The following is a 27,150-nucleotide window of genomic DNA, read 5'->3' as shown; positions in this document are numbered from 1 at the left end:
GATCAGATGACCACTGGAGGGATTAAGGCATGACCTCTCCCCTTACTCCCACAGTGGTCACTGACCTCCTCCTACCCCCCTAAAATGTGAAAGAAATAATATATACCAGCCTGTATAGCAGAGTCAGATATTATGGCCAGTCCTATTAGAGAAGCAAGCAGGTCCCTGGAGCAGTCTACTGTTTGGTGCAGTACACTCAGAGAAGGGGACCTGGGCCCATATCTCACTCTAACTTCCACTTATGGTGGAAAATGTGAGTGCCCCACATATAGGTGACACATGCAGTCATAAGGGCTATTGCAGTGGTGTACAGTTGGGTACAGTAGGTTTTTGGTGAGTTTTGGGGAGTAACGGTGAGATGTGTATCTGGGACCTTTTATGTGAAGTCCACTGCAGTGCCTCCTAGGGTGCCCCACTGTTCTGCCGGGATGTCTATGTGGCCAGTCTACTAAGAATGCTTCCCCCCCCCCCCCCCCCCCCCCCCCCCCAATATATTCCTATGGCTTGATTTTGTGCGGTTTTCCCTTGGACATTGTTTTTTCAAAAATGGTCACAAAAAAAAACGCACTGGCACAAAATGTCTAAAAGCATCTAGGAAAAGGCCATTTTCTAAACAAAAAAGACATTTTTCAGGTTCTAAAATGGCCATGTTCACCACTTGGATTTAGACATATCAAAAATGCTCCTCATTATGTCTCAACTTTTCCCCACTTCAGTCAGTGTAAGAATCATTCATTCAATTTGAGAGCGATTGCCTTGAGTAATTAGAGACATTTCCGTCCAAGTGATTTATAACCTTGGAATAGGTTTTTGTTGATGATTTCAAGCGTGATATTTGGAGCTAAGATTAATTTGGTGATCAACTCCTGATGCAGGCCTAGTGGCCGAAACACGGCCCATGAGTCGAGCCTTGTTTATTAGCACCTTACTATCCTGGTATCTGTGTTTTTGTCACCGTCTCTTTGCTGAGCATGTTGCCTTTTCCCTGCCCTGGAAGCCTCCTCTTTGCAGCCTCCCATCTACGTGTGAACAGGAAGTTGCAACAGAAAGAAGGCTTCCAGGGCAGGTCAAAGGCAGTGTGCTTACATTGCTAACACTATCGGTGGCCCAGAAGATTGAAGGGCTGCAATACGGGGGGGGGGAGGGGAGGGGAGGGAGAGCAATACCCAATCCTGCAGGGAGGGGAGTAGAAGGAGAGAGGGAGATGCCACACCACTCAGGGCGATGCTGGACAGGTAGAAAGAAAATGAGATAGCAAGGAATTTGGGAGGCAATGTGCCCCTCCCTTGCCCCCCAAAACTACATCCATGGTTGCTGGGTAGCTGGCATTCTGATTACTGCACACAGGGAAAGTCCTGAGGCAGGTGAGGCAGGCAAGACACTCTGAGGAGCAAATGGGAAGGCTAGGAACCAATGAGAGGCAAAAATCTCTGAGATGCATTTCTCCAGCAACAGGAAAGTGGAGGAGCTGAGGGCCCATGCTGGCTACGGCTTAGGCCTGAAAATGTTCCTGGGAATGAGCAGAGAAGAGTATCCCAGCCAGTGGAACTAAAAGTTGTCTCTGACCCCAAAACCTATGGAGAGCATTGAACCTTTTAAAAAAAAGGTCAGATTTAGGATCCAAGATGGCCACCGATGCTAACATGCTATAGTTCTGCTCTGTAAATCTCCTTAATCAGTCTCTCAAATCAGTTTAGGTATCTCTATATATAAGTAGTTAATCACCCAGCTGTAATTGTTTCAGACTATTTATAACACCATTCAAATCAGACTTCTTTTTGTATTCCAACCATCTTGAAACTTTATTCTTAGAAAATATTTTTCATCTTTCATGAGAATTCTTTAAAACGCTTTACAGCTTCAATTTGTATCACCTGCATATCTTCCAAACAAGTTTAGATAAAGTGCAGTACACGGACGCCTCCACCTACATGCAGCATGTTTCGCAATTTGCTGCCTCAGGGTGTGGTCCAACATTCAACTACATAATAAAACATTCAATCAACCTTCATTAAAAAGTCTTAATGGTCCAGGGGTCATAGTTCATTGATCAGATTCAATTGGGGAAAGAAGGGGGCGATTTAGACAGCCTCCTCAGCTACAAAGAGCAGTGGTGGATTTACACGCTAGGAACTATGACCCCTGGAGGTTTAAATCTGGAAATTGATTGGGCAGCAGCAATGTAAGGAAACATAATGACATCAGGGGGTGTGGTTATTTGTTTCTGACGCTCTGAGCCCTGAATTTATATAAAAGGTGACACTGCGCATGGGTGGAACGAGCACAAAAGATGGCAGACACCGATGCAATGTGGAGTAAAATTGTTCTTCGCTTTAGGTATGTGATGTATCTTTTGTAGTGTTTCTGACCATTAAGAGTTTTTAATGAAGGTTGATTGAATGTTTTATTCTTTAGTTGAATGTGGGACCACCCCCTGAGGCAGCAAATTGCGAAACATGCCGCATGTAGGAGCAATCATAAATACTGTGTGAGCTTATGGAGAAGCTATTCCTCTCTTTCTGGATGGGGTCAGCATTTATTGCAGCTGAATGTTTATTTCATTAGTCGAATATTCTCTGCTATTTTCTAATTTTTGAATCCCTATTAGGGCCCTGTTTACTAAGGTCTTTAGCATTTTTAATGCGCCTACAATTAGCACACGCTAACCGTGTAGGCACCTATAGAGATATTGTAGACACGTTCACGGTTAACCAACGTACATGGTTAATGCGCGTTAAAGACGCTAACACGCCTATAACGTGGCTTAGTAAACACAGCCCTTAATGTGGTTTCTAATTTCCATATGTTATATTGCACTGTTTTACTTGCCATAATTGTTATTTTTCCTTTTTGTTTCTTCTAGTGTTGGAAAATTTCTACTCAAGATTGTTTTCTTGATGTATAATTATAAAACTTAAGTATTATTGACGATTAAAAAAAATTTTGGACATTGCTTTCTAGAAGCTAGCAGCTAACAAAATATGAGACACATTGTTTTGTTTGTTTTTGGGTTGTTGTTTTTTTTTTGACTGTGTTTATGCTGGTGGAGACAGAAAGACACTGTTTCAAGCTACTTGGTTTTATGAAGATTTGAGTGTTTCAAGCTGCTTAGTTTTATGAAGATTTGGACATTGATTTGTAAGGGGGCAAAAAGTTAGTCTAGGCTGGATTCTGGGCTGGATTTTCTACTGTGATTTTTTATTTAGCTGGGCAGAAATTGGGCCTGCTGAGTTTTTATGTTTGTTTGTTGCAACCTGGAGGTCATGGGGAGGGTCCAGCAAGTAAAGGATTGGGTGGAGACTTCCCTCTTCTTGTCCCTAATTTTGTTGCCCCGAAGGGCCAAGAGATTTAATAGGAGCTGCAACTATCAGAGGGTATTTACAAAAGCTTGGTGTAAAGCCTTTACACTTGTAGTGAAAGAAATTAAGACTAACTGCATGAAAACTATGAGACTGTCTGATTTGCTGGAACCAAAGTGCTTATTTAAAATTAAGTGTTGGGCCGGCCCTTTGGGGCAGGGACAATGTAAAGTTTTCTTTTTGGTTTTGAATTTCAAACAGAAGAGTATACTGGGCTTGAGTCAGACTATTTGTTTTTGCTGAACTGAACTGAACACCAGTGTAAGGCCAGACCATCAGCACCTTAATCCAGAACAGTATTTCCTGTTCAGACTAGTTCTGTTGCTCAAGTTGGAGAAGATGTGATGACTGACTGGATTTAAACCTAGCCATCCTTTTTATTCTGGTGAACTATTGTTTCTAAAAGTATTTTCCTAGAATTGAAGTGCCAGGAGAATCCTGCCTCTGGGTATGGTCCCCACTGACCTAACAGTAGGGCTACCATATTTTGTCCCCCAAAAAGGAGGACACATGCCCCGCTCCCCACACACCCCACTCCACCCCCTTTCACTCGCTCCGCCCCATGTCACACCCTCACTCCGCCCTGTCACATTTTCCCCTACCCCCTGTCACATACCCCGTCAACCCCCCTCCCCGTCACCCCCCTCCCTGTCACCCCCCTCCCCTAACCTTACTACTGCCTTGGTGGTCTAGTGACCTCTTCGGGGCAGGAAAGAGCCCCCTCTTTCCTGCCCGGAGCGCTGCCCTGCATGCATCCTTCCTGTTGCTGATCCTTGGCGCCGAGTCAAAATGGCCGCCGAGAGTTGAAGTCTCGCAAGGTCACGTCAACTCTCGGTGGCCATTTTGAATCGGCTCCGAGGATCAGCAACAGGAAGGATGCATGCAGGGCAGCGCTCCGGGCAGGAAAGAGGGGGCTCTTTCCTGTCCCAAAGGCGGAAGAGGTCACTAGACCACCAGGGCACTAGTAAGTAAGGGGAGGGGAGGCTAGCAATCTGCCCATTTGTCCGGATTTCTGGACAAATGGGTAGACTGGCGCCCACCAGCCTGCCCATTTGTCTAGAAATCCGGACAAACGGGCAAATTGGCAAAATCCGTCCGGTTGCCCGGACATGCCCTCAAAAAGAAGACATGTCCGGGTAAATCCGGACATATGGTAACCCTACCTAACAGGAACCTCACCAGGACCATACCCCAGCTCAAGCCCTCCTGAAGGGGGTAACAGGTAACAATACCTAATTACTGACATGGAGAAAATTTAAATTGTTATTCTGATGTCCTATGACATTTCAATTTAAACATGAAATATTTTTATTGGTTTGTATTTACATTTCAATTTAAACATGAAATATTTTTATTGGTTTGTATTTTTACCTGTAGCATCTGTCTGTAAGAGGAGTAATAACTAGTCTAGGAGTATTACCAAGATATTCATAGCCATATCGCAAGCCAGCATTGATCATTTTCGTTTGCAGTTGTCCTTCCTGTAAAGAAAGCAGAAAATTCACAAACCAACTTAAGAAATTGCAAAAGTTAAATAACTGGGCTATGTACATCCCTTATATGATGGATGTACATTGGCCAATTATTTGAGAAGTGACCTAATTGTTAGAGCAGTAGGCTAAAAAGGTTCATATCTTGGTGGTTGTTGTTGTTGTGTGTGTGTGGGGGGGGGGGGGGTTAACACTCTTTTGACCTTATTGCCTTTTCCATGAGTTTTGGGCAGCAGGATAAGCACTGTGTTCAGTTTATCTGTCAATCAAACCATAGTGACTGATTAAAGAAAAAAGTTCAAAGAGCCTTGACTGCAGTATGAATCACCAAGGAAGCACAACACATAAGTAGGGCAGAACAGGGCTGAGTTCTCCTCAATCCGGAAGAGGTGCTGTGAGAAGACTTCCAGAGAGGGAGAAATCTTTTTAATTGGTTAGAATTTGCTGGGAAATTGTTTTTACACTTGGGGAAAGCTAGAATCAGAATTAAATAGGTAATCTCAGGGACTATTTGGAGTTACTCTACTCACTTAGCAAAGGAATTTAAGGAATAGCTTTTCTTAGAACATGTGGAGGGCTATTTTCGATATGACATCTAAGTTCGACTTTGGACGTTTTGCAAAAATGTCCAAAATCTAAATAGGAAAGAAGGTCATTTTCGAAAAATAAAAACATCTTTTTTTTTTTTTTTTAAATACTGTGGATGCTTTGTAATTTGGACGTGGGATTTTTTTTGGGTCCATTTTCAAACAAAAAAAAAAAGTCCACGTGCAAAACGCACAAAATCAAGCCATTGGGATGTAGGAGGAGCCAGTGTTTTTAGTAGACTGGTCCCCCCGACATCCCAAGACAGCAATAGGGTACACTAGGGGGCACTGCAGTGGATTCATAAAAAACTCCCAGGTACACACTTCACCACTGCTCCCTTACCTTGTCTGCTGAGCCCCCCCCCAAAACCCACTACCCCCAACTGTACACCACTACCATAGCCCTTACAGGTGAAGGGGGCACCTATATGTGGGTACAGTAGGTTTCTGGTGAGTTTTGGAGAGCTCACAGTTTCCTCCACAAGTGTAACAGGTAGGGGGAGGTAGGAGCCTGGGTCTACCTGTCTGCACTGCAGTGCACTGCACTCACCACTAGACTACTCCAGGGACCTGCATGCTGTTCTAATGGACCTCAGTATAACATCTGAGGTTGGCATAGAGGCTGGCAAGTAATGTTTTTCATCACATTTTTTTAGGGTGGGAGGGTGTTAGTGACCACTGGGGTAATAAGGGGAGGTCACCCCTGAATTCCTCCAGTGGTCATCTGGTTATTTAGGGCACCTTTTTGCCTTATTCGTTATAAAAACAGGTCTAGTTCAAAATGTGTAAGTTTTAGTCCTGGACGGTTTTGTTTTGTTCCATTATGGTGAAAAATGTCTAAGTCTTAGGAACGCCCAAGTCCCGCCTTGAACGCGCCCCTCACATGCTCCCTTGAGATTTAGATGCACTTCTTACGGACTTTATAGAAAAACGTCTAAAAATAGGTTTCAAAAATACTGATTTGGATGTGTTTGAGAGAAAAACATCCAAATGCTGCTTTATGCCAATTTTTAGATGTTTTTCTGTTTTGAAAATGAGCCCCAAAGTCTCTGTTACAGTTCCATAGGCTAGCATTTAAGGGGGCTATTTTACAGTTACTACAGTATCAGTATAAAGCACAGTTAATAGGCACAGGAAGAGTAGCAAATAACTTGAACCGGAATGGTTTACATCCCAGAATACTGATAAAACTGAAAAATTAACTTGCAGAGCTAATTTTAGTAATATGTAAATTATATTTAAAATCAAGCATGGTACCAGAAGATTGGAGGGTGGCCAATATAAAGCCAATTTTTTTTAAATGTATAATTAAACTCTGGAATTTGTTGCCAGAGAATGCAGTAAAAGCAATTAGCTTAGAGGGATTTTAAAAAGGTTTGGATAACTTCCTAAAAGAAAAGTCCATAACCCATTATTAAGAAGGACTTGGGGAAAATCCATTGCCTATTTCTAGAATAAGCAGCATAAAGTGTATTGTTACTGTTTAGGGATCTTGCCAGGTACTTGTAGCCTGAATTGGCCACTGTTGGAAACAGGATGCTGGGCTTGATGAACCTACGGTCTGTCCCAGTATGACAACTCTTATGTTCTTATAAGGAAATCCGGGAAATTATAGACCAGTGAGACTGACGTCGGTGCCAGGCAAAATGGTAGAAACTATTATAAAGAACAAAATTACAGAGCATATACATAAGCATGGATTAATGAGACAAAGCCAACATAGATTTAGTGAAGGGAAATATTGCCTCACCGATCTGCTACATTTCTTTGAAAGGGTGAACAAACATTTGGATAAAGGTGAGCTGGTCGATATTGTGTATCTGGATTTTCAAAAGGCATTTGACAAAGTACCCTGAGGAAATTAGAGAGTCATGGGGTCGGAGGTAATATCCTAGTGTGGAAAAACTGGTTAAAAGATAGAAAACAGAGAGTAGGGTTAAATGATCAGTATTCTCAATGGAGAAGGATAGATAGTGGAGTTTCCCAGGAGTCTGTGCTGGGACTGCTGCTTTTTAACATATTTATATATCATCTAAAGATGGGAATAACTAGTGAGGTAATTAAATTTGCTGATGACATGTGAAGGGGCATAATCGAACGGCACGGCCGGCCATCTATTTGGCCGGCGCCGGAAAGAGCAGTCCCGAACCGTATTATCGAAAAAGATGGCCGGCCACCTTTTGTTTTGATAATACGGTTCAGGCCGTCCAAATGTCAGAGATGGCCAGGTTTGAGATAGCCGGCATCGGTTTTCGTCGATAATGGAAACCGATGACGGCCATCTCAAACCCCGCCAAATCCAAGGCATTTGGTCGTGGGAGGGGCCAGCATTTGTAGTGCACTGGTGCCCCTGACATGCCAGGACACCAAATGGCACCCTAGGGGGCACTGCAGTGGACTTCAAAAATTGCTCCCAGGTGCATACCTCCCTTACCTTGTGTGCTCAGCCCCCCAAAACCCACTACCCACAACTCTACACCACTACCATAGTCCTTATGGGTGAAAAGGGGCACCTACATGTGGGTACAGTGGGTTTTGGAGGGGTTGGAGGGCTCCCATTTACCACCACAAGTGTAACAGGTGGGGGGGATGGGCCTGGGTCCACCTGCCTGAAGTGCACTGCACCCACAAAAAACTGCTCCCTGGGGGCTGGGTATGACATTTCATGCTGGCATAGAGGCTGACAAAAAATATATTTTTTTTTTTTGGGTGGGAGGGAGTTGGTGGCCACTGGGGGAGTAAGGGGAGGTCATCCACGATTCCCTCCAGTGGTCATTTGGTCAGTTGGGGCACCTTTTTCAGGCTTGGTCCTGAAAAAAAAGGGACCAAGTGAAGTCGGCGAAATGCTTGTCAAGGCTGGCTTTCTTTTTTCCATTATTGAGTGAAGCCAGCCATCTCGTACCACGCCCCCATCCCACCCCGTTCCGCCTTCGCTACCCTACCGACACGCCCCCTTGAAGTTTGGCCAGCTCCGCGATGGAAAGCAGTTGGCGCCGGCCAAAATTGGCTTTCGATTATACTGATTTGGCCGGGTTTAGGAGATTGCCGGCCATCTCCCGATTTGTGTCGGAAGATGGCCGGCGATCTCCTTCAAAAATAAGCTGGAAAGTTATTCAAAGTTGTTAAATTGCAAGAGGATTGTGAAAAATTACGAGACTGGGATACTGGGCATCCAAATTGCAGATGACTTTTATGTGAGCAAGTGCAAAGTGATGCATGTGGGGAAACAGGAACCCAAACCATAGCTACGTGACGCAAGGTTCCACATTAGGCGTTACCATCCAGGAAAAGGATCTAGGTGTCATCGTTGATGATACATTGAAACCCTCTGCTCAACGTGCAGCGCCAGCTAAGAAAGCAAATAGAATGTTAGGAATTATTAGGAAAGGAATGGAAAACAAAAATGAGAATGTTATAATGCCTTTGTATCACTCAATGGTATAACCACACCTTGAAATACTGTGTGAAATTCTGGTCACTGCATCTCAAAAAAGATATAGTGGAATTAGAAAAGGTACAGAAAAGTGCGAAAAAATGATAAAGGAGATGGAATGACTTCCCTATGAGGAAAGGCTAAAGCAGCTAGAGCTCTTCAGCTTGGAGAAGAGATGGCTGAGGGGAGATATGATAGAGGTCTATAAAATACTTGGAGTGGAATGGGTAGACATGAATCGCAGTAGTTCACACCCCCAGTGCGCATCATTTCCAGAGCTACAAAAATATTTTCTGTTTTTGTAGTGTCGATGCTTACCTGGTGGTAATCGGGCAGTGCGCAGGTCACCGCCGGGTTAGTGCGGTTACTGTGCTCTTATCCCAATGGTGGTAATAGTTAACTCTCGTTCAAAGTTATGGGATCCCCAAGAGCTGGAATTTTGCCTACTGAACAGGTTAAGGATAAACTCTTGGGTGGGTGAATGATTCCCTGACAACTGATAGGAAGTTGGTACTTACTGATTTCACAGATTGCAGCCTTTAATCCCTTCTCCAGTTGGGACTTAAGGATGGCAGCAGCTTCAACCTTTATTCTTCTCTAAGTTTTAGGATCTGACCTTCTGCCTTGGAGTACTTTGTGCCTCAGAGAAACAGTTGTGATTCAGACTGACCTATCTGAACCGTCTACCGCAACATGAGAACACATGAGCCTTCTGGAGGCTCCAAGGGACAACTGATTAACAGACTAGCAACCCCTGTATTATTATTATCCTGCTCCTTGCTTAGACCCTTCAGCCAGGAGCTAAGACTCCAATGGGCCCCTAGGGAAGTTCCTTACTTGCTGCTCTTCTGCATCCTTCTTAGCTGGACTCCCTCTAGGAGAGGAAAGACATGGCTCTTTCCCTGTGCATGGATTTTATACTCCTGTCAAAAGTTCATAATTGAATCCTATTGAATCAGAATCTCCGAATGTACCTCCTCCTGTCACATTTTGATTGCAATCTGTTTTCTGGAGCAAGGGCAAGAGTATTCTGTCTGAAACTGTAATGATATAGCATACTGACAGCCTGCTACACAATTCTGATACACTGACACATATGGACAAATAGTGATTTTGACATTTTGAACAAACATATTGTCCATCTGCCACTTTGTGCCACTTTTTGGATGTTTTTCAGTTTCAAAAATGAGCCCCAAAATGTAGGCTTGTGATCACTGAGATAGTTTTTGACTACAAAGTCTGCCTGCAAACTTTAATTCAGGATCACAGAGTGGCATTCTTTGGCTAGGTCTATTTTTATGCAGAGTCTTTTTATCTATAGGTTTTCTGATAACTTTTTATATTATTAATGTTTGAGAGCAGTATTGCCAATGATTGAGAAAATATCCTATTAAGCTCACTTACACACAGGTTTATGTAAGTGCATGGTCCCCAAGGTCTCTGCCCTCTGACTTGAAGCTTAAGTAATATTTTTGCTGTTTGTGCTTGAGTGTTTCTCATGTATTTGATCCTATTGTTGACAAATGATTTCATGATTTTCTGGATTTTTCTGTCAGTTCCTACATATTTGTGTTTGATTTCAATTACTCTAGTACTAAGCAGCTAAATACCATGTCAGAAAATACTAGAGAGGTAAAGCTACTATATGAAATAAATGACTGCCTCATAGAGCAGCTGGTTCAGGAACCAACAAGAAGAGAAGCTATTTCAGAGCTAGTCCTTAGTATTATGCAGGACTTGATGTGAAAGATAACAATGTTGGATTCACTTGGCAAAAGTGATCATTACCATAATCAAATCTGAGTTACTAACAGAAGTGAAGACACTAGGGAAATCTACTGCAAAATTTCAATTTGGATTTAATTACTTACTTTTTGAGATTTATGCTCAAGGAGAGATATATTTCAAATGCAGCAAATAGTTCCCTTCCTCAATAGACTTAGGGGCCATTTTACTAAGCTGCGCTAAAAAGTGGCCACTGCTATCCCCAGCACAGGGCTTTCCAGCGTGCTGAGGTGACTTTTAGCACAGCTGTAAAATGGCCCCATTTTCCATTGTTCTATTAATGGCCACATGCTAATTTCCCCATTAGCGCGTGACCATTAGTGCATGAGACCTTACCTTACTAGGTGGTAAGAGCTCCTGCACTAACCACGTGCAAATCAGTTAGTACTTGGTGATGTAGCTGCGCTAACCAATTAGCACTGGGCACGCCTACTCTGCGTCCCCCAAACACGCCCCAAAAAATAAAAAAGTATTTTTTAGCACATGGGACGCGCACAGATGCCAAAACTACTGCAGGATGCCTAAGTGTGCCCCACTGTAGTGGTTTTTTAATGCCCCTAACAATCTAACCCCTTCTGTTTACAAAGCTGCATGGCAATGCTGGCCCAGCCCATTCAAAGTTAGCGTGGCTTTGTAAACAGGTGCCTAAGCTTTGTACATGGGGCAAAGGAAGATGACATCTTGCCCAGCATCACAAGAAACTTCAATGGAAAATGCAGGATTTGAACCTGGAACCCCTGGATCTCAGCACACTGCACTAATCTCTAAGCCACTCCACCTCTCTTTTTATTGAAGATATTCTTAACCTATAAAAACATACTGGTCGATATTCAAAGTGATTTAAGCAGGCAGAAGAGGCTGTAAGCATAGTTAGTGGTCTGACTTGGAAGGACTTTACTGCTGAATATCTGCATAAAGATATATGGATATCATATTTGTATATGCGGTCACCAGACTGCTGAATATTAGACCAATAATGCAACATAGAAATATATGAAGAGAAATAGTTTTTAGAATGAATTCAGTGATTATCACTTACCTCCCAGTAGTACCTAAGTTGGCTTAACCATTCAAAGTCACTTTCATCACTGACTTTTTTTTTAACCAAAGTTGCAAGGACATCTCTTGCATGTACATCTAATACAACAAGTGCACCAAGTGTTATTCGATTCTGCTTAGATAGCTGTCCACGCACCAAGGCAACAATATCATCAATTTGACTATTATTTTGTTCCAGGTAAGCCTCAAGTGCCTAGGAGAAAATAAAAGAAGGAAAGGTTATGTGCAGATTTATTTAATATCAGAAATACTATTTAATCTGTTCTACAACACTGCATAAACATCACACATACTATATTGCTAAAATACAAAAATATATAAAATAAAATGTAAATATCATAAACAAATATAACAAAGTAACAGCATAAACAATAATTAAACAATAAAATTCAGCCCCACCCAAATAAAACATTAAGGGCCCTGTTTACTAAGCCACACTGTAGGCAGGCTAACTTTTTAATGTGCGCTAAAAATTAGCCAGCGCTAATGATAGAGACACCCTTTATATTCCTAGGGGTGTCTCTAGCATTAGCGTGTGGCTTAGTAAACAGGGCCCTAACCTTTTGGGTTTTGGAATATATGTGTTAAGTCTATCCTGTCATGACCATGGAGTTCTTTACAACGATATCTGTATTTTCATTGTAAACCACCTAGATCCAAAAAGGCCAGGCAATATATCAAATTTTAATAAACTGTAACTATGAATGAAACAACTATATGTTTACCTGTTTGCAGAAAGCTCGGTATTTTATCAATGTTATTAATATAAAGATGCACATCACTTTGCATTTCAGTACAGGTGAAAGTAGAATGAACAGTTATAGCCACCCTAATATCAAATATAATATAAATAAGAGTAAAACATTTGGTAGCCTTTGCTATCTTGCCTGAAAAAATTGAAGGCAAATGTAAAAATTCTATAAATTTTAGGTGCCACAAAGGAGCACACTTACAGTGGGGGAAATAAGTATTTGATCCCTTGCTGATTTTGTAAGTTTGCCCACTGACAAAGACATGAGCAGCCCATAATTGAAGGGTAGGTTATTGGTAACAGTGAGAGATAGCACATCACAAATTAAATCCGGAAAATCACATTGTGGAAAGTATATGAATTTATTTGCATTCTGCAGAGGGAAATAAGTATTTAATCCCTCTGGCAAACAAGACCTAATACTTGGTGGCAAAACCCTTGTTGGCAAGCACAGTGGTCAGACGTCTTCTGTAGTTGATGATGAGGTTTGCACACATGTCAGGAGGAATTTTGGTCCACTCCTCTTTGCAGATCATCTCTAAATCATTAAGAGTTCTGGGCTGTCGCTTGGCAACTCGCAGCTTCAGCTCCCTCCATAAGTTTTCAATGGGATTAAGGTCTGGTGACTGGCTAGGCCACTCCATGACCCTAATGTGCTTCTTCCTGAGCCACTCCTTTGTTGCCTTGGCTGTATGTTTTGGGTCATTGTCGTGCTGGAAGACCCAGCCACGACCCATTTTTAAGGCCCTGGCGGAGGGAAGGAGGTTGTCACTCAGAATTGTACGGTACATGGCCCCATCCATTCTCCCATTGATGCGGTGAAGTAGTCCTGTGCCCTTAGCAGAGAAACACCCCCAAAACATAACATTTCCACCTCCATGCTTGACAGTGGGGACGGTGTTCTTTGGGTCATAGGCAGCATTTCTCTTCCTCCAAACACGGCGAGTTGAGTTCATGCCAAAGAGCTCAATTTTTGTCTCATCTGACCACAGCACCTTCTCCCAATCACTCTCGGCATCATCCAGGTGTTCACTGGCAAACTTCAGATGGGCCGTCACATGTGCCTTCCGGAGCAGGGGGACCTTGCGGGCACTGCAGGATTGCAATCCGTTATGTCGTAATGTGTTACCAATGGTTTTCGTGGTGACAGTGGTCCCAGCTGCCTTGAGATCATTGACAAGTTCCCCCCTTGTAGTTGTAGGCTGATTTCTAACCTTCCTCATGATCAAGGATACCCCACGAGGTGAGATTTTGCGTGGAGCCCCAGATCTTTGTCGATTGACAGTCATTTTGTACTTCTTCCATTTTCTTACTATGGCACCAACAGTTGTCTCCTTCTCGCCCAGCGTCTTACTGATGGTTTTGTAGCCCATTCCAGCCTTGTGCAGGTGTATGATCTTGTCCCTGACATCCTTAGACAGCTCCTTGCTCTTGGCCATTTTGTAGAGGTTAGAGTCTGACTGATTCACTGAGTCTGTGGACAGGTGTCTTTCATACAGGTGACCATTGCCGACAGCTGTCTGTCATGCAGGTAACGAGTTGATTTGGAGCATCTACCTGGTCTGTAGGGGCCAGATCTCTTACTGGTTGGTGGGGGATCAAATACTTATTTCCCTCTGCAGAATGCAAATAAATTCATATACTTTCCACAATGTGATTTTCCGGATTTAATTTGTGATGTGCTATCTCTCACTGTTACCAATAACCTACCCTTCAATTATGGGCTGCTCATGTCTTTGTCAGTGGGCAAACTTACAAAATCAGCAAGGGATCAAATACTTATTTCCCCCACTGTAGCACCAGTTCTATAATGGCATAAGTTCACACCTATACCATTATAGAATATTAGTGCAAAGGCACATTGGTGTGCCAAACGTTAGGCACACCCACTTATAAAAGGACAATGGCTGGCATAAGTGGGTATGCCTAAGGGCACTATACAATGCATGCAAACTGATAGTATTCTATAAAGATTCAACTGCTAACAGAGCACTTCAAATTGTGCAAAATGCCTGTACCGTGTGTACTAATAAGATGTAACAAATTTGACAATGTTGCCCCATGCTTGGTAGCTTTACACTGGTTGTTCATCAGATAATGCACTAAAATCAAGTTGCACATGAAGGTCTTTAAAGCCTTAAGCTGTATAGTACCTGCCTTTCCGTTTAAGCCTGATCTCTTACCAACCTTCCCATGTACTTCACTTTTTCCAGAAAGCCCTAATTAACGTTCCATCTGTCAAACTGACTTGTAATGGTTTTGTTTATACATATGCCTCTTCTGTTGCAGTGCCCTCTCTTTAAAACACTTTTCTTGCACATTTGCATCTTGAAAATGACTTGCAGACATTTACGCCTCTGTTTACAAAGCCGCATTAGTGGTTGTCGCGCGGCAATACTGATATAGGTCATTCAAAGTGAATGGGCTGTGTCGGCATTAGCACACTGGCAGCCACTAGTGTGGCTTTGTAAACAGGGGGGTTGAAAGCAGTTAAAGATAATTTTTTTAAGAAGCCTTTGTTCGTATTTCTCATTTCAATTTTGCTTACAACAAAGGAAATAGGTGGTTCAGAATAGAATAAAAATTAGAATAACTGGGTTTAAGAGGGAAGCATGAGAGGTAGCCTAGATTACAACTGTTTTATAGTAAGGGAAGTGGGAAAACAGGAAGCATTTATACCTAAGACAGGATAGGAAGGGCAGGCATGAAAAGAGCACAAATAAAAGAGTGTGGTGTGGCAAGGAAACATCATGCCTTGGGATAAAAGAAGAATGTAATAGGGCAAGTGAATTTGCTGATGACACAAAGTTATTCAAAGTTGGAAGATTGTGAAAAATGGAAAGAGGACCTTACGAGACTGGGAGATTGGGCATCCAAATGGCAGATAATATTTAATGTGAGCAAGTACAAAGTGATGCATGTAGAAAAGAGGAACCCAAACTATAGCTAAGTGATGCAAGCTTCATATTAGGAGTCACCGCCCAGAAAAGGATCTAGGTATCATTGTTAATATGTTGAAACCCTCTGCTCAGTGTGCAACAAGTGGCTAAGAAAGCAAATAGAACATTAGGAATTATTAGGAAAGGAATGGAACACAAAAATGAGAATATTATAATGCCTTTGAATCACTCCATGGTGCAACTGAACCTTGAATACTGCATCTGAAAAAAGATATAGTGGAATTAGAAAAGGTACAGAGAAGGGCGACAAAAATGATAAAGGAGATGGGATGGTTTCCCTACCAGGAAAGGCTAAAGAGGCTAGGGCTTTTCAGTTTGGAAAATAGACTGCAGAGAGGAGATATGGCAGAGGTCTTTAAAACACTGAGTGGAGTGAAACAGGTAGATGTGAATAGCTTGTTTACTCTTTCCAAAAATATAAGGACTAGGTTGCACGCATTAAACTACTAAATAGTAAATTTAAAACAAATCGGAAAAAATAGTTCTTCTCTCAGTGTGTAATTATACTTTGGAATTCATTGCCAGAGAATGTAGTAAAAGCAGTTAGCATAGCAGGGTTTAAAAAGGTATGGATAACTTCAAGAAAAGCCCATAAGCCATTTATTAAGATGGAATTAGCTAAATCCACTGCTTATTTCTAGGATACACAACGTTTGAAAGACAAAGCGATTTATTACAACAGAAATATATTTATTATTGAAGGCGTATCATACTGTCACGCAGACATATTTATGTCATATTTCTTTCAAGCTTATATGCTTGTGACTTTGTATAATCATAGACCACCTCCAGCCAACCAGTAGTACACACTATCTGCCTATTGTGAAAACATCAGTGTCCATATAACCGTGTACTTGCTCAAATAAATTTTTTTTTTTTTTTAATTTTTGTGCGCTACTGTTCAAAAATTCAAACTCTGTTGGAATAAGTTAATTATAGTACAAAAAATCAACTTATCTTAATGTCTCTGGTAGTTTCAAGCCATATTTTTATCTTCTTAGGCTTATCGCATTTCCAGAGTTCAGCTTGTCAGATATTAATAGAGTCTCCGGTATCGTTGTTAGCCCGACAGGACCCTGTTTCGCGGTCAACTGCTTTCTCAAGGGCATATGTCTCTAAAACGATAGGATGAGATCTGGAAAAAGCGGGAAGAAGGCTGTTGCAGGGACGGGGAGCTCAACTTTTAAGATTTATCATTGTTCAAGAGGAAGTCTCTTACTTCCTCAGACTTCCTCTTGAACAATGATAAATCTTAAAAGTTGAGCTCCCCGTCCCTGCAACAGCCTTCTTCCCGCTTTTTCCAGATCTCCACAAGAGAAGGAACCAAAATTTATCTTAGCCAGTAAGGAAATATAATAATCACTGTTTCCCAATCCTTTCTGATTCCTACTGGATGAATCAGAGGATGCACATACAGAAGTCCCTCTTCCTAATTTAGATCAGATGTTTCTGATCTAAATTTATCGCACTTCCTTATCATCAAAAAGAACTGAGAACTTTTCAGAGGAGATGTAGATATATTATCGACTGCCCCCCACCCCTTTTTTTAAACAAATAGGAGGAAATATTTTTTCACTCAATGAATAGTTAAGCTCTGGAACTCTTTGCCGGAGGATGTGGTAACAGCGGTTAGAGTATCTGGGTTTAAAAAAGATTTGGACAAGTTCCTGCTAATCTGCTTTTGACACATACATGGGAAGCAACTGCTTGCCCTGGGATTTGTAGCATGGAATGTTGCCTCGATTTCAGTTTCTGCCAGGTACTCTTGACCTGGTTTGGCTACTGTTGGAAATAGGATACTGGGACCATTGTCTGACCCAGTATAGCTACTCTTATTTTATTATGTTCTTATTTTGTTTGCTAACACTCCGTCCGGAATCCACTGAGGTAATTGTAGGACTAACGCGGTCTGCCCTATTAGCTCAGCAGTTCTCTGAATTATCCCGTATCTTGACAGTTTCCTGACACAGCAGTTATGATCATATTCTCCAGTGCTTATTTGATGTGGAAAGGGGAGACCCTATCGAATTTAGGAGTGCTTTATAGAATACCACTTAAGCAGTTTTTTTCAGTGCCAATTTTTTAGGTGCCATTTATTGATTCTAGCCCTTAGTGCAGATTCCCGTATCCAACTTTGAGTGTGAGTAATTATGCCTGCTGAATCCTGGTATAAATCCTTGTGTACAACTGATGGCAATTGGGTGCATAAATCCAGTATTCTATAATAATGTGCCTCATTTCCGGGAAGGCCTTGGCCCACCTATGCCCACACCCCCTTTTGAGTCGATTCCTATAAAATTTAGGTGCACATGTTATACAATAGGGTGTAGGACAGATGCGGGCATAACTCCTAATTACTTCCAATTAAGTGCCAATCAACTCCAATGAAATCAAATGATTGTTAGCACCTAATTGATTGATTAGTTTATGTGCACATCTGGGATCTGTGTCCAAATTTGGGTGACCTATATAGAATCCAAGTGACTTGATTTTTTACTCTTACAAAAAGTACAAAGACTAGGGGACACTCAATGAAGTTACATGAAAACACTTTTAAAACAAATAGGAGGAAATATTTTTCACTCAAAGTATAGTTAAGCTGTGGAACTCTGCTGCAGGTTAGCATATCTGGGTTTAAAAAAGGTTTGGACAAGTTCCTGGAGGAAAAGTCTATAATCTGCTATTGAGATAGACTTGGGGAAGTCTCTGCTTGCCCTGGGATTGGTAACATGGAATGTTGCTACTATTTGGGTTTCTGCCAGGTACTTGTGACCTGGCATGGCCACTGTTGGAAACAGGATACTGGGCTAGATGGACCATTGGTCTGACCCAGTATGGGTATTCTTATGTTCTTATAAGTAGAATATAACTAGCTGATTCTTTGAATTAGGATAATTTTGTTGGATAATTAATCTTTGAAAGCCTTTGAAGCATTTCAAATTGCTTTTAGCTCTATGAAATGAATGTGGTAATGATTAAATTTTCTTAAATCTGGTGAAGATTTTCCTCAGTGAATTCCCCAGCCAAGGCTATGCATGTCCATGGTAAGGACATTTTGGGTGGGAGGAACTTCAAATACACACCCTGTTTACTTATTTAAATAATGATTTTACAAATAACTATAAAATACTTCTAATATGTTCACATTGTATGTTTTATATATTACACTTTTATTTCCATGCATGATCACATCATTATTATTTTCAATAGGTTTTATTAGAGGCTTTCACAATGAACATACCTTCAGTTTTTATATATCATTTTCTATGTTTGATTTGGATTGTATTTTATGTCTAATGCAGACCCCTGATGCAGGTGCTGTGCGCCGAAACACGGCCCTTGTCGGGTCATTAAGGAAAGACCAGATGTTCAAGTTATATAATTAAAGAAATTGTGTCCCAATTTTGAAGGCTCCAGGTGCTTCTTTTTGCTATTTGGACTTTGTTTTGTACTTTGGACCACCTCCGTTCTGATTCTATAAAATGTTGCCAAAATGCAACGGTATGTAGCTTGAAGGTGGGTGTACACATAGGTGAAGCATAAGTGGGGGATACAATTATGCATAGAAATCACAGAATGTATAATTTGCACACATTTTTCAGCAATCTAGGTGCAAGCACCTATGTAAGTGGCCATGCCTAAAATATGTGCAAATATATTTGCCCTATTAAGCTAATAGTCTATAAAAGAAATACTAGCATAAACAGGTCAAATATCCTATATAATAAAATGCACCTCCAACGTTCTGAAGCCGAGAAAGTGAAGCCTGAAGCATCCGTGCGCTCTGAAAGGATGCATTCATCTCATGAAGTGACGTACCGTACTTCCGGGTACGTACGTCACACGCAAAAGCTGACCAACCAGAGGTGGGAGGACGGACGCAAAAGCTGAACAACCAGAGGTGGGAGGGCGGGCACACAGCGGCGAATCGATTTGGCGTTCACTGGGCCTGCACGCTGAGCTGTGCAAGGCAGCGGAGGTTGGACGGTTGGCGGAGGGCCAGAGATTTGGCCAGTATCATTAGGGGCAGGGGAGACAGGAGATTCGCTGGGTGGCTAGATGGGGGGGCAGGGGAGAGAAGAGCATCGGTGGGGGGCAAGGGAAAATGGAGAATCGCTGGGTGGCTGAAGGGGGGCCAGAGGAAAACGGAGAATCACTGGGTGGCTGGAGGGGGAGCAGGGGACAGAGGAGACACGCTAGGTGGCGGGAAGGGGGCAGGGGAGAGAAGAGCATCCCTGGGTGGATACCAGGGGGCTGCAGGGGGAGCAGGGGAGAGAGGACAATCACTGGGTGGCTGGGGGGGGGGGGCAGGGGACAGAGCAGACACACTCGCACCCAGCAGTCTCAGTCTGTCACAAACACACACTCGCACATTCACTCTCTCTCTCTCACATACAGTCACTTTCACACACACTCTCTCAAACATACACACTCTGACAATAACTTTGCTAGCGCCCGTTTCATTTGTGTCAGAAATGGGCCTGATTTACTAGTGTGTCTATATTTTAGGTGTGAGCGTTTACACAAAGCCATAGAGCTTGTATAAATGTTAAAGACCAAGTGTAGATAACAGAATTTCATAATCTATGCACAAGAATATGTGTCCTACCCATGCTCTACCCACACTCCACTCATGTGTACACCCATCTATAAAGTACGATGATGCAACTTACAGAATAACGTGTAGCCAGAATACAGTCATTTGCCTGTTCTTGCCGTTTAAACCTAAAGAGCTCCTTATAAAATTACCCTTTTTGTGCCTGGGCCACAAAAAAAATCACACATGCACGTTCTGAAAGCTGATGTAAATATCTACAAGTAGTCTTTTAAATTTCAAATGCTCTCTAGTTGATGATGTTGTGGCCCACCCCATTCAGCTGCCCATGCTTTCTTTACATTGAAAGCAAATGACTTACAATGATTAAGTGCTTTAGATATGATTAATCTTATTCTTCTGTAATTATTAATTGTATCTTAACTCTGTTATGGCAATAGCCAGAGCGGATTATTGCATTGTAAGCCACATTGAGCCTGCAAATAGGTAGGAAAATGTGGGATACAAATATAATAACAAATAATAATAATAATAATAATTACTATTTAATTTTGAGTTGGGCTTTTGTTTTTAGGGGTTTATAAATTATAAATGTAGGTATTTACAGGTATTTCCCATGTAATGATGGATTATTTGAGGGTACTATAAGTTGGTGTTATCAATATTTTCACAAAATGGATACCTTTTCGGTAAATTCAAATACATTGCTTGTTATGTTGTATCATCCCTTACAGCTCAACCCCCCATCCCCCAACAGCTTCAGCACTCACAATTTACCCACACACCCTACTGCAGCATTCATACATATTTTATTCACCCTGCCCCATTATTCACATCCCCATAATTTGCATCCCCATAGATTAGTCCCCCTATAGCCTCAGCATTCACCTCCCTACAGCCTGGCCTCCCAGCAGCCCCATCACTCAAAGCTCAAACAAACTAAAGTACACAGTTGCCCAATCCCTCCTCAACTGATGTAACCCATAGGGGTCAAAGAGTGAATCCACAATATTTAACAAGCATTTATGTGACTGGAGTTGTCAAATGTGATGTCTCTTAAAAGATTCTCCATTGTGAGCCTACAGCAAAAACCTCTTGAAAAGAGCAGTTCTTAAACAACATTTTTTCACCAAATACAGTAAATATTTCTCATACACACAGGAGAACTACCTACCTCCTGACCTTTCCCAATTGATACTTGTACTTCTTGTGTCCAGAATATCTGAGATACACAGAGGACTGTCTGCCCAGGCCAATCTTTCACCCAGCTATTACGTTGTGTTTTGGGATATGACTCAATTGCTTCTCCAATAACCTTGTTGACAAAAAATAGAGTATTTACTTTTTTAATTAATTGAAATAAATTGCTTATAAAAGAAATATTGACAGAAAATACATCTTTGACACATTTTATTTTAAACATATTAAAGAGTAGTTTAAAAATCAGGTTCAGTAAATTAATTGCTTAATAAAGATATCAAGATGTTTTGAGATAATAAAGCACAAGGTGAAACAAAATGCTACAAACCATGCAAGAAACTCATAGTTTGAATTCATTTACAGGCCCATAGACATAGACATAGGGAGAGTCTTATAACAGGCCGCCTAATCAATGCAGCAAGTATCACATATGTCACACCAATTTTCCATTGAAAATAGCCCCAGCAAAAATGTATGCATATATTTACACCTGCTATTTAGTATGCATAAAAATTTAAAGAAAGTTTTCTGTGCATGGAGCAATACAAAGGCATTATAACATCTTCATTTTTGTTTTCCATTCCTTTCCTAACAATACCTAACATTCTATTTGCTTTCTTAGCCGCAGCAGCACACTGAGCAGAAGGTTTCAACGTATCATCAATGACACCTAGATCCCTTTCTTGGTCGGTGGCTCCTAACGTGAAACCTTGCATGACGTAGCTATAATTCGGGTTCCTCTTTCCCACATGCATCACTTTGCACTTGCTCACATTAAATGTCATCTGCCATTTAGACGCCCCATCTCCCAGTCTCATAAGGTCCTCTTGTAGTTTTTCACAATCCTCTCGTGATTTAACAACTTTGAATAACTTTGTGTCATCAGTAAATTTAATTACCTCACTAGTTACTCCCATCTCTAGGTCATTTATAAATATGTTAAAAAGCAGCGGTCCCAGCACAGACCCCTGGGGAACCCCACAAACTATCCTTCTCCATTGAGAATACTGACCATTTAACCCTACTCTCTGTTTTCTATCTTTTAACCAGTTTTTAATCCACAATAGAACACTACCTCCTATCCCATGACTCTCCAATTTCCTCTGGAGTCTTTCATGAGGTACTTTGTCAAATGCCTTCTGAAAATCCAGATACACTATCCAGCTTATTTTCGAAAGAGAAAAACGCCTATAGTGCGACCTAAATCGGGAGATAGACATTTGTCTCGCAAAGGCGCCCAAATCAGTATAATCGAAAGCCGATTTTGGGCGTTTCCAACTGCACTCCGTCACGGAAACAAATAAAGTTGACAGGGGCGTGTTGGAGGCGTGGTGGAGGCAGAACTGGGGCGTGGTTATCAGCCGAGGAGAGATGGGCGTCTTTAGCTGATAATCGAAAAAATAGGCATTTTGACCGCGATTTTGGGTCACTTTTTTTTTTACCCTTTTTTTTCACAAACAAGTCCCAAAAAAGTGCTCCAACTGCCCAGATGACCACTGGAGGAAATCGGGGATGACCTCCCCGGACTCCCCCAGTGGTCACTAACCCCCTCCCACCAAACAAAACCCCACTTTAAAAACTTTTTTCCAGCCTCTATGCCAGCCTCAAATGCCGTACCCACCTCCATGACAGCAGAATGTGTTCGATCCTCTCACAACCTTTCCCTGGGTCAGATGTGGCTCTCGGGTGCAGTACAGGGTCACATCAGCATTACATTGTGGTGGGTGTAGGGTATTGGGCTCCGTGATTTCATTAGCTTGTGTTACAGTCTCACGATGTTGGTAGTTGGTAGGCTGTTCTCCCATGGTGCTTTTCCCCCTGCCTACTGGGTCAGAGTGTACCCTGTTGTGTTTCCTGTTGTAGTCCATGCGGTAGTGGCCATTTTTGTAAGCCAGTTTTAGTTCCCTTTCCTGTGTTAGCCACGTTAGACAACTTAGTTCTTACCTTGAATGTGGCTGAAAGAGGGCATTGTACAGCATTCTGCCAGCTCTGACCTACTGCTCATCTCAGTACCAGGGAAACTCGTTGCCAGTGGGGCACAACCTCTGATCTGCAGTTAACTGTGAGTAAAGGCGGTTATTCCAACAAAGGATGTTTTCGGAGAGATTAGTCTCCAGGTGTCAACTGGTGTGCCAATGTTATATAGCAGCAACCAGTCCTAGAGGCCTGCATGTATGCAGGTCCCTGGAGCACTTTTAGTGGGTACCGCAGTGCACTTCAGCCAGGTGGCCCCAGGCCCATCCCCCCCACCTGTAACACTTGTGCTGGTAAATGGGAGACCTCCAAAACCCACTGTACCCACATGTAGGTGCCCCCTTCACCCCTAAGAGCTATGGTAGTGTTGTACATTTATGGGTAGTGGGTTTTGGGGGAGGGGGGGTTGGGAGCTCAGCATCCATGGTAAGGGAGCTATGCATGTGGGAGCTTTTTCTGAAGTCCACCGCACTGACCTAGGGTGCCCAGTTGGTGTCCTGGCATATCAGGGGGGCCAGTGTACTACGAATCATGGCCCCTCCCACGACCAAATAGCTCGGATTAGGACGTTTTTGAGCTGGGTGTTTTTAGTTTCCATTATCACTAAAAAAAAAACAAACGCCCAGCTCAAAAACGTCCATTTTTTTGAAAATACGGTTCGGCCCGCCCCTTCATGGACCCGTTCTCGGAGATAAACGCCCATGGAGATAGGCATTTCCATTCGATTATGCCCCTCAAAATCAACCAGCTCACCTTTATCCAAATGTTTGTTCACCCTTTCAAAAAAATGTAGTAGATTGGTGAGGCAAGATTTCCCTTCACTAAATCCATGTTGACTTTGCCTTATTAATCCACACTTTTGAATATGCTCTGTAATTTTATTCTTAATAATAGCCTCTACCATTTTGCCCGGTACCGACATCAGTCTCACCAGTCTATAATTTCCCGGATCTCCTCTGGAACCTTTTTTTTTAAATTGGCGTTACATTGGCCACCCTCCAATCTTCCGGTAACACGCTCGATTTCAGGGTAAATTACATATTACTAACAATAGCTACGCAAGCTCATTTTTCAGTTCTATCAGTACTCTGGGATGAATACCATCCAGTCCAGGAGATTTGCCTAAATTAATTGTGTGCTTTTACACCAGGTTTTAGTTGGCATAAATGGCCACAATTAAATTTAGTCACAGGAATGGGTGTTACATGTATTCTATAAACCGCGTCTAACTTTAGACGAGGTTTATAGAATAGCACTATATGTGTTTTTTTTCATTGACAATTTTATAGTTGTCATATATAGAATCTAGCCCTATATGAATAATTTATATATTTAAGTCTATATCCATACACTTTACGGTAAAGATCACAGGCTTAGTAAACATCCTCTGGATCAACTCCATCCTGTTTATATCCTTTTGAAGGTGCAGAGTTCAGAATTGCACAGTACTCCAAACAAGTTCTCAGCAGAAACTTACATGGAGGCAGTATTGCCTCCTTTTTGCCTGCTGGCCATTCCTCTCTTTATGCATCCAAACTTTTGCCATCATATTTTCCTCCTGTTTGATGATTATGCATGGTTTTGTAAACTTAAGTCATATCCCTTATCAAATATCTATTCTCCAAGCCGGAATTTTACATGCTCTCTTTTGCTCTTCTTCCACCCTTCCTTCATCTCCTCTCCCTACATTAACAAGCTTGTATATCTGCCTCAAATAACTGTATAGTCAATAAGCACCAGAGTATTTATCTTGAAGGGAGCTCACAGTATAACCATTAAGTAAACGCTCTGCTTCAATCTATTTTCCAACATACATTTATCAATAACAGTCCACTGGGTTCAGGAATCATAAGCTGTTTAAAACTTAAAAAGATATGAAAAAAATACTTAAGGATTGATGAGGATTGCGCTACGCCCCTTTTCAGACATATGCTAGGCTCATTTAGCCTTATTAGGGGAAGGTGTGCTGATCTGATAGATCCGTATGTATATATATATATATATATATATATATATATATATATATATATATATATATATATATATATATATATATAATACTATGATTCCTGAACCCAGTGGACTGTTATTGATAAATGTATGTTGGAAAATAGATTGAAGCAGAGCGTTTACTTAATGGTTATCAAATAACTGTATAGCATGGTGCCATAATCCATACTCCCGATTTCATCAAAATATCTCTTTGAAGCAATAAACTCAAAAGCCTTGCCTATATCAGAATTTCAGTCTTCAACTAAGGTCAATATTCCTCTGTCTTCCTGCTTCTCTGGTATCCATGCTGCAAGAAATCTTCCTGAAGGAATGTCTCCAACATTCCTCAATTCCCCTAAATTAGGAGATCCTCAGACTGATTCTCTTATCTCCATAATACAATAGATAGCCAATGATGACCAGCCAGGGAATTGAAATAACCATTTCATCCCCTAACCCAAGATGAAATCCTTGTGACTGTCAATACAAAATAAGATTCAATGTATGGTTTGAGGTGGATTCGGCCCTCAACTACATGGATGAAATTACAGTCCTATTTCACTTTGGCACAAAAAAAAGACCCTCTTGCCTAAGTCTCATCTTCAAAATGAATGCTAAAATACCTCAAAAGTATCATAATTGGGAACACCACTACAGATAGATATATAGATAGATAGAGTCCATGTTAAACCAATAAAATTCTTACCCAATTATCTAAATCCCATTTCAGCAATAAACCTACAACCCCTGTAACTTCTAGTAATGAAACTTTCACCAGCACTAAGGTCTGCTTAAAAAGAATTGAATCCCCCCTCTCAATTCAATGACTGCCTTTCACTGAATTTAAGACATGTGGTGGGGTCTTTTCAATACGACATCTAAATCTGATTTTGGGCGTTTTCTGCTGGATTCTATATAGTATGCCTAGCGTTCCATGCTGAAATTTAAGCGTATTCTATAACATTTGTGTAATTTAATTGGCCTAACAAGCTAATCAGTGTTGATAACAGCACCTAACAAGCAATAATGAGCACTAATTGCCAATAATTAGAATTTACATGCACAACTCACTAAGAATATCCTGCAATGAACTGCGCCTAAATTCTAATGAGTGCCGCTCAAAAAGTGCATGGTCATGGGTGGAGAAATGGGCATTTCATGGGTGTTCCCAAATTTACGCACATAGTTATAAAATATAGCCTAGAACATATAAATCTACTTGCAGGGATTTACGTCACATTTTCGTTGGTGTAAATGGAGGCACATAGTTTTAGGCGCTGGGATATCAAGTAAGCGTATTCTATATACTGCGCCTAAATCTTATAGAATACACTTAGGCGGAAATGTTTTCCACGTGCATTTTTTAAGCACCATATATAGAATCTGTCCCTTTGTGGAAAACATCCAAAAAGAATATGGCCATTTTCAAAGCAGAAAAATGCCCAACTTTTTGTTTCAAAAATGGCCATTAGCTAGATGTTTTTGTGCTCAATGCGTCTATCTTTTAGGACCATTTTTGTAAAAAAAAAAAAAAAAAACCAAGGGAAAAACACACAAATCAAGCCATTGTGATGTATGGGGGGGGGGGGGGGGGGGGAGCAGCATTCTTCATAGACTGGACACACAGACATCCCAGCAGTGCAGTGGAGCACCCTTGGGGGGCACTGCAGTAGACTTCACATAAAAAGTCCCAGGCACACAACTCACTGTTACCCTCTTATTTTGTATGTTGAGCCCTCCAAAACCCACCTAAAAACAACTGTACTCAACTGTCTACTGTCAGGATTGCAGGAGGTCAAAATTATTGTTGGATTAATATGAAATCAGTTTGACAATATTAAACCAGCTTCTGACCTCTGATAAACTCTCCCCCCTCTCCTGCAGGAACCATTGAGGATGAAATGGATCAAATGGTGCTCAGAGAGGCCTGATAGCCCTTTGGGTTCTCAATTACTCTTGATTAACATACCTTTTGTTCCATCTGGGAGCAGGGCTTCAGAGCAAC

General features: G+C 41.6%; 1 protein-coding gene across 1 annotated transcript in view; it reads right to left on the bottom strand.

Moving 5' to 3' along the window:
• The window catches only part of DNAH7 (dynein axonemal heavy chain 7), a 525,690-nt gene that overhangs the window by 254,773 nt on the left and 243,767 nt on the right, over positions 1 to 27,150 (bottom strand). Inside the window, 3 exon segments of the mRNA XM_030210108.1 lie at positions 4,731 to 4,840; positions 11,694 to 11,906; positions 21,154 to 21,294. Of these exon segments, the coding sequence (XP_030065968.1) occupies positions 4,731 to 4,840; positions 11,694 to 11,906; positions 21,154 to 21,294 (464 nt within the window).

This window comes from Microcaecilia unicolor, chromosome 7, assembly GCF_901765095.1.
Source record: "Microcaecilia unicolor chromosome 7, aMicUni1.1, whole genome shotgun sequence".
NCBI classification, from domain to species: Eukaryota; Metazoa; Chordata; class Amphibia; order Gymnophiona; family Siphonopidae; genus Microcaecilia; species Microcaecilia unicolor.
This window is presented reverse-complemented; position numbering and strand designations above follow the sequence as displayed.